Source organism: Leuciscus leuciscus (genome assembly GCF_965113295.1).
Source record: "Leuciscus leuciscus genome assembly, chromosome: 23".
NCBI lineage: Eukaryota > Metazoa > Chordata > Actinopteri > Cypriniformes > Leuciscidae > Leuciscus > Leuciscus leuciscus.
This window is the reverse complement of record NC_138747.1, coordinates 6,194,296-6,207,180: the sequence shown is the minus strand read 5'-3', so window position 1 is coordinate 6,207,180 and position 12,885 is coordinate 6,194,296. Positions and strand designations below refer to the sequence as shown.

Here is a 12,885-nt window from a genome sequence, read left to right as displayed (position 1 = left end):
GCACGGGTCTCAAGCTGTCTGGCGGACATCTCCACATGGATGAAGGAACACCACCTGCAGCTCAACCTGGCAAAGACTGAGCTTCTCGTCCTCCCTGCCAATCCGTCTCTACAGCACGACTTCACCATCCAGCTAGAGTCATCATTAATCACCCCATCAAGATCGGTCAGAAATCTTGGAGTAACGTTTGATGACCAGCTGACCTTCACAGATCACATTTCAAAGACAGCTCGATCATGCAGGTTTGCACTGCACAACATCAGGAAGATCAGGCCTTTCCTAACTGAGCATGCAACACAACTTATCGTCCAGGCCCTGGTCATCTCTAGGCTTGACTACTGCAATGCCCTTCTGGCTGGACTCCCAGCATGTGCGACCAAACCCCTACAGATGATCCAGAATGCTGCAGCTCGTCTTGTCTTCAACGAGCCCAAGAGGGCCCACGTCACTCCTCTGTTCATCTCTCTGCACTGGCTACCTCTAGCTGCTCGCATCAAGTTCAAGGCTCTGACGCTTGCTTACAGAACTATCACAGGCTCAGCTCCCTCCTACTTTCACTCACTCCTACGAGTCTACATCCCTACCAGACACCTACGATCGGTCAACGAGCGACGTCTCGTGGTTCCATCACAGAAAGCCACAAAATCACTTTCCAGAACATTCTCATTTACAGTTCCATGCTGGTGGAACGCTCTCCCCACCCTCATCCGGAATGCAGAATCCCTGACAACATTCAAAAAACAGCTGAAAACCAATCTCTTCCGTGAGCACTTAACCTTATAAAAAAAAAAAAAAAAAAAAAAAAAAAAAAAATCCTTTCCCTTTGAAACATCACTTATCAGGCTTATGCTACTCTGAATAATACCAGAACTTCGTATTTTGAGCACTTCCTGCGTTGTTGTTGCTTTTGCCTCTTTATGATGACTCGCTGAACTTAGTCCTAATTTGTAAGTCGCTTTGGATAAGGGCGTCTGCTAAATGACTAAATGTAAATGTAAATGTAAATGTTTTTGTAGTTTTGGTCAACTGCTCCTACTGCTGTTGGTGAAATTTAGAAACCCTTGACCTATAGCTATAACCCTTCATGTTTTGTTTGGGGACTGAGAGACGCCAGTACTCTTTTTATAGATAAAGAACACACCTAAAATTGAGGTATCAAATTGATAACTAATGACTTTTTAAGAAAGTTTACAATGCCATCAGTTAACCCTGTCACCAAATGTATTCATTGCATAAAAAAAATAAAAAAGATCAAACATAATTTCTCTTCAAATGTATTTGTCAATCAATATCTACAAACCCACATTTGGTCCCAAACCAGCCAGCTCCTTCTGAATCACAGCTTAATGAAGGCTAAATTTGTAGCCTTGTTATTATTCTGGCATAGAAACCATGCTTGCATATTTATTTATTTGTAGTTTAATTTGTTATTTTTGTCTTCATAGAAATAAACAAAACCACACAAATCAGGGTTTAAAACTGTATGTAAACAATAGACCTCACTGAAAATGAATACAAAATAAATAGCTATATAATAGCTAGTAGTATATAATAGTTTGTTTAAAATGTATTTGTAAAAAAAGTCACTTTTTAATTTTTAAAAAAGCATTTCAAGCCCTATTTTGTACCCACTGGTGGCCGTGGCCACCCTTGGTCTAAGCTTGGCCACCCCTCTCACTGCTGTTTCTGTCTCTTTTTTTTGATTGACAAAAATTGCGTTTTTTAAAACGCTGAACCGTCTCTTTAGGACCACAAAAAACATGAGACTTTTCAGACGCACACTCCAACTTCACCTCAGCGCCAGGCGCGAGTCAAACGAGTGCGGAAATGTGCAAGTGCCGAATGAGCTTCAGCAGAACATCAGACAGTGATATGCACATAGTAAATATAGAGTCAACCCTAACCCTTTCTCAACTGGTGGGTTGCAAGACCGTTTTGAGTAGGCCTAAGTCGAATAGTGTAGTCAACAACAAACGTAATTCTCTTTTTTTCTGATGCTACTTCTATTTTAGAAGATGTGTGTTAAAGCTTGTGACACTTCTGTCAGATGCTGAGAAAAGGGCGTTGTCCTTATTCAGTTGGCTATCGTTGGTAAGATGAGATGTTGTCAGGCCAAATGTCAGTTAAACTAACTAACTTTCCTGTCATGCTTGCGGTCGCACATCACCCACAAATGCGGCGAGCTGTAGCCGTAGTTGTCGTCAATTAACTCATGTAAGAATCAAAAAGGCGATTAAAGCTGTCAAAACTGCATGCATGTATTTGTTATATTATATATGCGTCACATGTGTCTGGATTAAAATATTCTGCTATGTGAGATCACAATATAAGGCACAAACTGATATGTAATGTTTTAATGTCCAAATAAATGTGAGCACTGTGCATTTGCACTAGACGATAGGCATTCATTTTGCGTTAATTTGTAAAGGACAAACAAAAATGGATAATTTTCAAATCCATAAAATAACTAATTTTACATTCTGGCAACATTACATTATGAAAAACATAACATTTTACATTATGTACTTTTGACTTCCGTCTTGTTCACATTCTTGCACATGGGGATTCAAAAGAGAACTTTTGTTTTCCTTTTTAATTTAGGTATGATAGAACTGGTGCAATTATTTATTTTGACAACTAATATAGAAAGTTAAACTTTTTTTTGACAAACTCAGAATTGCTTGAAGAGTTCGTTGATTATATAAAACGCATTGAAGGTTGAATAATCTTTGGACTACAGTAGTTATCTGCATGTTATCTCATCCATGAAGATGCAACAATGTAGAACAAGCTATTGGAGATTTTGAGAACCAGAACCAAGATAACTGAGCAAGTTGAACTTTAGCTATAGTGTGTGCCCTTTTATTACTATTTAATTAATTTTAATATGAGGTGGTTGGTAATAATACAAAAATATAAAATTCACTCAGTATTCCATGATTCCTAATTCACGACTATCTCAATTACAATTAAGTACAAATTAACTTTATTCAGTTGTGTAGGCACTAAAACAGTCCAATACATTATCAAATAATTTTTTATGATAAAATAATTAAGATTTCTGTGCCACCCCAGACTGGTTGCTGGCCCTTGCCTGGCCACCCCTATGAAAAAATCCTGGCTCCGCCACTGTTTGTATCTGATCAGTGCAACAATAATTACGTCTCATCCGAACCGTCCTTCGGATGAGACGTAAAACCGAGGTCCTGACTCTCTGTGGTCATTAAAAATCCCATGGCACTTCTCGTAAAGAGTAGGGGTGTAACCCCGGTGTCCTGGCCACATTCCACCCATTGGCCCTTACCAATCATGGCCTCCTAATAATCCCCTTACATTGAATTGGCTCTATCACTCTCTCTCCTCTCTCCACCTATAGCTGGTGGGTGGTGAGCGCACTGGCGCCGTTGTACTGTGGCTGCCGTCGCATCATCCAAGTGGATGCTGCACACTGGTGGTGGTTGAGGAGAGATTCCCTGATATGGTTGTAAAGCGCTTTGGGTGTACAGTAGTACATATGAAAGCGCTATATAAATACCTCATTCATTCATTCATTCATTCATAAATATGACCCTTGTGTCAATCAAAGGCATGTTGTTTTAGAAAATAGAAGATAACATCTCTAGAGAGTTACTTTTTAGAGATTTTTAGAGATAAATTAAAGATACATTATTTTTCTGATCTAACCTCATATTGTTTGACCAATTTTTTTTTTCTGGACACACTTGAAAAGATTGAGGTCAAGATTCGTACAATGAAAGTTTTTTCCCAACGTTACAAAGAATTAACTCTATTGACTTGCTATAATCTCTCAATTTAATGCACCTATGATAACAGATCTCATATTAATTAGAATATACAGTATATATCTTTATCACACCGCCTTGCCACCCCAACCCACCCACTTTTTCTTGTTTCCATGGTAACAGAAGTTAAGGAACAGAAACCTAATAAACAAGATGTTGCCTCATTAGGCCAGCAGGGAGGGGAAACACCATGAATATACATGATTTATCATAAATTAAAACTCATATGGTGTTTTTGAAAAGTTAGAGGTGAAGCTGCCCTGTGTCCAGAGGCTCAGAGGAACATCTCCCCACATTCAAATAACCATATTCATATCTAAGACAATAAAGTGGTACAGTGTCCAGTTTACACATACTGTATTGTTTATAACTGATACTATACTTTATATCTTGCAATTAGAAGAGGGTAAACTTACTAGTGACTCATTTACAAAAATCACAATCAGAGAAATTGGAAAAAAGAAAAGAAAAACCTTTTCAGAGAAACATATGTTAGACTTTATAATTAGATGCTGACTAAGACAAGCATCAGTATTACTTTTCCTCAGAATAGTTCAAAACCATTAACCCTAACAATTAAAATTTGGCCCGTAACTGAACCTGAACCATTTGTGCTACAAAGTGTGTCGCTTGTTGAAGAGAGATGTGCTTGCTGTTACTCTTCAAAGAAAATTACCTGACGAATGATGAAACGTAAAAAAAAAAAAAAAATCCCATAGAGATACATGGAATGATGAACCTGAGTCATATCAAGACCTCTGGCCTCATTTTTCTAATGTTGCCTAGAAACCGCCCTACATTTGATCTTACGTCATTTCTCAAATGTGCGTACGTGTGATTCAGAGAATGAACTTACGCGCAAAAACGTGCGTACGCCTCTCTTCCAGATGTGAAATCTATAAATCGCAAATGATCTTGAAATTGTGCACAGCTGTATGGTTTCACATCTCTGCCTTGTATATGTCATTAACATTAACATTAGCAACCTTAACATAATATAAGAGAGCACCAGTCAACGGTCAAATCCTTTACCTAAGAATGGCTTAGATTTCCAAAAACCTGCATTACTCCGACAGTCTGCCTCAGGGAAAAGTGCGTGCATCTGCTTAGACCCTGACGTGGCGCTATAAGCACTTTCCACATCGAAGACTGTTTTTATAAATACGAACATAGGATAGGATTTTAGCATACGCACACTCTAAGATCAAATCTGTTTGTACACACGTTTTATTAAGGAGGCCCCAGGACTAGTAAGCAACACACAGAACTGGACCTGGACGGTGGGTTTTGTATTTCGTGAGAAATTTGGGTGTTGAGGAAACATTTTTGAGACGAGGAAACTTGTTAATCAAGAGTAAAATTTGAACACCCTTTTTTAGCACACATAGATCATTTTATATTTACATCTCACTTCTCTTTTTGAGGATTAAAATAAGTTCAATGAAAGACAAAGAGAGAGTATAGGTAATGCCAAACATCAATAAAACAAACAAAACAGGAGAAAAGGCTTTTAAAAACATCTGAAAAATGTGTAATGTAAGAAAAACACAATCTTTGCAACTGTGTGGTAGACACGTAATGGAGATATCCTGGCATCTCTGAATAGAGATGAAAGCTCAGTCTGTGTGATATATAGTTGCGAAAGACTTTCCTATCAGCTGAAATTATTTATCGTTTCATTTTTTCATCCTCTTGCCTCAGGTTGTAATTTTTCATAACCTAAAAGATGATATCCATCACCTTTGACACCTTGAGAAAATTACGGAGTCACTGGGAGTTATAGATGTGTCTGAATTAATGAAGCTAGAAAACAGAGCCTCACCTCTGAAACGTTGAGTTCAATCAGGATGAATAACTATCTAGACATGCCCGCCTCCTCACTGCAACCACAAAACCTTATCAAAATTCAATTTCTTATGTAATATGTGACACTGTGCATTATATGCTTCTGTTATCAGATGTGTTAATCATGTAAAAACAACGATTTCCATTTTCAGTGTTGTTTATTTTGCATTATAAGTTGGAAAGTCAAAGATATTCATATCTATTTTTCAGGTGCTGAGGAGAAATCGAGATGTGTCTACAATCAGCGACAGACTTAGTCAATATTTCAGCCAAGTAAACCACATAGGGTAGTTATAAGGGTTCTTCACCTCTCATAAACCCTGACATGGCTCGGGTTACACACATCTTCCTGTTCCTGTTAATTCCTCTGGCCCAAACCAGCCCCAGATACACCCCACCCCTGGCCGGATCAAAGCGGGAGATCATCATGGATGGAGACCTGGTGATCGGAGGGCTGTTCCCTGTGCACGAGAAGGGCGAAGGGATGGAGGATTGCGGTAAGATTAACGAAGAGCGCGGGATCCAGAGGCTGGAGGCCATGTTGCTGGCGCTGGACGAAATTAACCAGGACAACCGAATCCTGCCCGGCTTGAAGCTGGGAGCCCATATACTGGACACCTGCTCTAAAGACACGTATGCACTAGAGCAGTCGCTGGAGTTCGTGAGGGCTTCTCTCACGAAAGTGCATCAGCCAGGCTTCATCTGTCCAGATGGGTCGAATCCTGTGCCGGATGAATTGCCTCTGGCCATTTCTGGAGTGATTGGAGGATCATATAGTGATGTTTCTATACAGGTACGGTAGAACGTACATCAATCTAAACACTATACAACCCACTTTGGAAGAAATCTAGATTACAAGATCAGTCAGTAGGTTTTGACTCTTGATCAATAAACCTGGCAGGCCACCTTGGACCAGCAAAAAAAAAAATCTTGACCTTCTTCATAATGCATTCGGGTCCTTTTTGACCTGGAAGAGATTCATAACAAATTTAATAAATGGGTAACACTTTACAATAAGGTTCATTAGTTAACATACAACTACAGCATTAATTAATCTTAGTTAATATTAATTTCAACATTTGCTAATACATTATCAAAATCAAAGGTTCTTTTTGTTAACATTAGTTAATGCCCCATGAACTAACACGAACAAACAATGAACAGCTGGATTTTTATTAACTAACATTAGCATAGATCAGGGGTTCTCAAACTTTTTGAGTGTGTGGACCACTATTTGTAATCAAGAATTTTCGCGGACCACCTCATAATACACATAATAAAATATGTCTACACGCAGTCCTACCTGAATTAATCTGCACCTCTAAATAGGCTTACTAGCACTAAAACTATAACTGGTCATCACATCACAGGCTTGTTAAAGGAAAGTTTACTGCACACAACGGCTGCCACATATTTAATTTATTTATTTAGGCTACTCAAGCGCCCAGGGCATAATCAGGTTCATTTGAACAACAGGCTTATTTCCATAGCAATGTAGTATGAAATCTATACAGTAATAAGAACACTGGAATATAGTCAACATTTCAAAACCTTTGGCGATTTTAGGGGATTATTATTATTAATCTTCAGAGTTTTACAAGTCCTCAAAAAGTTTGTCCACTTAACAGCACATCTGCAAAACATTTCAGAAACGCGAGATCAAGAAACTAACTGGAAATTAAACAATAACAGGCCTTATTCATTCCATTTATAAACATTTCGTTTCATATAAACTGCCTATGCCTAACTGTGCGTTCACACACCGGATGCGAATAGCGCGTCAAATTCAAAAAGGGATTATGTGAAATTCGCGCCTGCCGCGTCTGATACGCTTGACCACTTTGTATCAATTCGCGCGTCAAGAGCTAAATTGACGCGCGTAAAAACAAAAGTTTGAAGCGAAATTTCGTCCGTTGTGAACGCACCATTAAAGGCTATGCGTGTGATGTGATAATGAGAAGAACATATTTGCCTCTGCCCTTTTCTCTTCAGAGAACCTGTTGCTATCCACCGAACCAATGTTGTGGTTCTAACGGCACTGAACTTGAATGTCACGGCCGAACACCACTAGGCTATTTTAGTAATCACACAATAACTTGACAATTTAATTAAAATGTTATATCAATATAGGCCTACATATTCTTTTTACTTTTCTTTTTTATGGGAATTTCCTGGTAAAATGAAGGTAAAAAAAATATTATTTTATATTTTATTTAGCCTTTCCACGGACCACCTGCAGTACCCTCAGAATGGCTGGCATAGATGAATCAATACTGTAACAAATGCATTGCTCATTGTTAGTTCATGTTAGTTAATAACTAATGTTAATTAATGAACCTTCTTGTAAAGTGTTACCAATAAATGCATAGTTTGTAGTATGTGAGCCAAACTTTGCAAATGAGAAACTTTGAAAAAATGTATTAATTCAGTTTTTTAATGGATTATGAAAGGGTACAGTCTTAATTTGGTATCATTGATATACTATTATAGTTTTTGTTAATATTTTTGAATTAAATGTTATTTTTATATTTTAATTTTACCTATAGTATTTAATTATATATATATATTTTAAATATGTCTGTATACATTTATTAAGCTTTAATTTATTTAGGTTGTTATTTTAGTACTTCAACTTAAAAACTAAATGAAAATAAGAAATGTTGCCAAATAGCTGAAATCAAATGTTTATTATATTTTATTTTATTTCAAATAATAGAAAATGTTTTTTTATGGTTTTAGTTTTAGCTAACAATAATAAAACTGGACGGTTTAGCTCTTTGGAACGTTTTTTTTCCTTGCAGGAAGTATAGGTGAATCGCATGAAACCCATCAAGAACATTTCCAGAAAAATTTCACCCTAAAAACTCAAATAAGAAGTTTTTAGGACCATTGTAGATTCATGACAATTAAGCACATGCAAAAACAATGATATTATTTAAATGACTTGGCTCATGAATATTAATTAGATGATGTAACAATCCCTCTGTAGTTAAAAGGCAAGTAGACATAGCAATGGTAGATTACTAATTGTGCATGTGTTCAATCCACTACCAAAGTAAACAAAGGCTTCTGATTGGTCTTAAAATCTTGTTTTATGCAACCGGTTGCAATTTTATTTTTGAATAAGTGGCATGACTCTTACAAAAAAAATTGAGTTCACTGAACTTTGAAAAGTGGTTGCTACGCCCCTGCAAAAACATTTTGTTAAGTTTGTTGTCCGAATAATCTCAGACTAACATTAAAATAGTTTCTCAACTTGGCAAATGTTTATTTGCATTCTCACACATAGATAGGGTTATGAAATACGATCAGAAAGTGTTATCATAGCAGTAAGCATAACACAGAGGAAGTACTTCTGACCACGTCTCTTTTTGTTACATTACACTCAACTCCTCCCTATCAAACCCAAGCAACAGATACATCCGCCCATATCTCTGTCAGCACAATAGCTTCCTCTGTACAGACTGACCTCCTCCTGAGCAAAGCGCCCAGAGACTGTGAATCTACAGCTTGTTAATTACGGTTCTCTGCCTTTAGGCTGTGATTAGCATGAGACAACTGAGTGCTAATTGCCCTACGCTCGTTTTATATGGTTGGAATCGTGGCTTAATTGGTACATCAGCTGTGCTGGAATTTACATTGCTAACCACGGTACACACGTTGGAGACAGATGGACCTGATCTAAGCTCAACTTCAGCACTAGTAAGATGGATGCCAAATGTTGGGGGTCATTTAATGAGAAATTTAATTTTACCTGATAAAAGAGTTATAGATAAAAGAGTTCAACATAATATGAGAACATACTGAATGTTCAGAACTTAAACGTTACGTTGCCGATAGTATGAGTAAATTAACAATGTTTACTCGTTCTCCGTATTACCTGGACCAAGAAATTCACATTTATTTGTCAGCAAAATTCAGCCTGATGACGCAGGGCATTCGTGAAAACTACAGATTCTGCATTTTTGTTTCCCCGCCCACGGACAGTCGAATCGACAGAGGGTTATTTACAGAACAGTTATTGTAGGGGTTTATCAGGTTTATCACTGAAAATTGTATCGTACTATGCCTCTTTAAACAGCATTATAGTAAAAATGGAACCAGAGCCGGACAGTAACGGAGTACATTTACTTGAGTACAGTACTTAAGTACAATTTTGAGGGATCTGTACTTTACTCGAGTATCATTTTTGGGGAGTACTCATGACTTTACTCAAGTACATTTGAGAGGCAAATATTGTACTCTTTACTCCACTACATTTCTATCCATAACCGTGAGTACCCATTACTTCTTCTAAAAAAAAAAAAAAAAGGAAAAAAGAAAAATCTCGGAAACCCTCGATTTGTTGTTTCCCTCTCAAACGTGATTGGATTGTGCAGGCGCCACTGATTGGGACAGCCTATCAGCAATCACCTTCAGCTTTCCGCCAAAGTCAACTCCATGGTCAGATTTAGATAAGAGACGAAACCATGGACGAAACAATGGATGAAGGTCCATCGCGGGAAGCGATATTTTTTTTTCCAGGATGGTAGGGGAAGACTCATGAATATTCATTAGGAAGTCATCCCTGATTGGTCTTAACCCCAGTGATGGGTAGGTTTAGGGGTGGGGTTAGGCGGTAGTTTATCAGACCAATCAGGGATGACTTCCCTAATGAATATTCATGAGTCTTCCCCTACCATCCTGGGAAAAAAAATATCGCTCCCGGAAATGTGCCAACCCGTGGCCCCACCTCGCCAGACTATTTCAATTTTCTGAACAATTTAATGATAGTTTTCGCTTCAAGTGTTTGCTGTGTTTACCAATGTAAGCACTGTGGCAGTAGTAATGCAATATTTAGAAAATGTACTCTTGTACTCTTGATACTCAAGTACTTTTAAAAACAAGTACTTCAGTACTTTTACTTAAGTAGACATCTGACTGTAGTACTTTTACTTGTACTTGAGTAAAATTTAGCAAGGGGTATCTGTACTTTTACTCAAGTAATGAAGCTGTGTACTCTGTCCGCCTCTGAATGGAACATTATGGCAACAGCTTATACCGCGTTTTGTTGGGCGAAACTGACAGAATAGCAGTTTCTTTCAGTTTTTCCTCTTTGTTTGGCCTAAAACACTGTTCGTGGTCATCCAGTTAGAAATGTTGACTACAAACACAGAGGTTTTTCAGATTTTCCGTCATGGCGTTCTCTCCGTATTTATGATTTTTTGCAGCCTTTAGCCGCTGCCTACAACGTGCTGGATGCTTCACTGGAAACCTAAAGTAACTCACTCCCACTAAACATTTACTGTTTGGAATCTTGCACCCGAGAACAATACAAGTCGACATCATTAGGACTAAAGGTTTGCTAAGAAGTATTTCCTTCTAAAGCAAAACTTTATTTGACTCTGGTAAGCGTATCCATAGCAGACTTGTGGGAGTGGCTTTGGACAGTAACATGCCCAGTGCATTATGGGTGTTGAAGTTTTCCTACCTTTTTGGCAAAAGGCAAGACAACCGCCTTTCTTCTCTGTTTTCTCTGGTCAGGTAGCGCCGATTTAAAATAAAATCGCCTTTCTACTGTATAGACAGCCAAGTTTTATTGAAAGCCCATTTTGCCAGCGGTGAAGTGCACCTTTAAAACATCATTCCAGTAAGCATTGTTATTGTTAACTGAAATTATTTAAAATTGTCTAATTATTGAAAGAAATTATTGAAATCGAAATATTTCGACTTTATTCTCATAGTTTTAGATTATAATTTTTTTATGGATTTTTATTTTATTTTTTATTATTATGTTGTGGTTCGGGGCTTCCGTAGAATTTATGAAACTAAAACTGAAATAAAAATAAAGCTAAATTGAAATAATAACAACAGCAACAATAAGCGCAGCAGAAGTTAAACTAACTTTTTTTCTGATTTTTGTTTTTCATATAAAATCATGATATTTCTGTCTGGTGCCTTTGATGTCACTGTCCCAAACTCTTCAATAGTAACTGTGCTCCCAGTGCATGAGCAGTGCACATTCCTGTGGTGCCATGAGCAAATCAGTGTTGCCATGACATCATTCTCCTGTGGTCCCAAAGTGGCATCATATGGGATTTCAGAGAAACCTAAAAAAAAAAAAAAAAAAAATCCATGTTAATATTGACACAAAATGATCTATTTGTCAGTCAACAAATATATAACAAAATATTTTAACTATGCTTTATAATGTACCAAGAAATTATGCCTTTATTTATGTACACAATATATTGTGCAGAGAAATACACAAACATCAGGTTTGTGGGAAGGATGTCACAGCCAGCGACAGCAATTGAAGGTCTCAGAGGAGCTCTTCCAACTGTGCTGGAGAACAAGGCCATGACAAGCCTGCCAAAGCCCATGCCACCTGTCCAGCACTGGGGTGAAAGAGCTTGGAGGGGTCTTCAGGCAGCCTGGAGCTCGTTCAGCCCAGTGGTAAATGAGAGACGCTCTTGGCAGGGAACCCAAAGAAGCATGACACAACTGAACATGAATATAAAGGAGATAACACACAGGGTAGCACATGTCCTCGCTGGTTTTCTCACACCTGTTTTTCACCCATTGCCATCTGGATTGTGAGACGGAATCAGGGCTGACATATTACCATTCATCGGTTGATGGTACAAAGCTTTATGTGTGTGTGTGGGTAATGGTGGCGGGAGGCACAGCTATATCGAGTGCTGGAGTGGGTGGTGGCGATGAGATTGGCAGACTATCCCGCTAATTTCGTGAGTGACAGGTCCCTAGAGAGGGAATAAACAAAATCGTCATGGTTTAACAACTCACAACGCACATCATTCTTGATAGCTTAATTATCTCATGGTTAAATTCATATTCATAACGCACATCATTACAAGCAAACATCATGGAAAATGTGGCTTGTTTTTTCTTTCATTATTTAGATATTAAAAGAAACATATAAAAAAAATGTATCACCTTCATGCCATTTCAAATTCAAATTTCCTTTTGTCTATGACACAGCTCCAAAGCAAGTTCTGAAATGACAAAAAGGCACCATAAATGTGTCATGAAAGTAGTCCATATGGCTTATGTGCTATATTCCAAGTCTTTTGACGTCATATGATTTGTGATGCGAGAAACAAAGCTTTTCTAAAACTCTGAAACAATTGGCACCTGCTGGTCAAAATGGTATAAATGCAATGAAAACTCCCAAGCATGTTTTAATGAGTTTGTAACACCTGCTTTTAAAACACCTTTGATGCTGCATAAGGAATTA

General features: G+C 37.8%; 1 protein-coding gene across 3 annotated transcripts in view; it reads left to right on the top strand.

The window, feature by feature from the left end:
* Positions 1 to 12,885, top strand: part of grm2b (glutamate receptor, metabotropic 2b) — a 29,884-nt gene that overhangs the window by 4,190 nt on the left and 12,809 nt on the right. For 2 of the 3 annotated variants that reach the window (XM_082155463.1, XM_082155462.1), the window contains exon 2: positions 5,859 to 6,441. In XM_082155463.1, coding sequence (XP_082011589.1) covers positions 5,974 to 6,441 — 468 coding nt within the window. In that variant the 5' untranslated portion in view covers positions 5,859 to 5,973. Of the gene's footprint in view, positions 1 to 5,858; positions 6,442 to 8,584; positions 9,351 to 12,885 lie in introns of those variants that run through there. The other variant, XM_082155464.1, reaches the window with a different exon arrangement.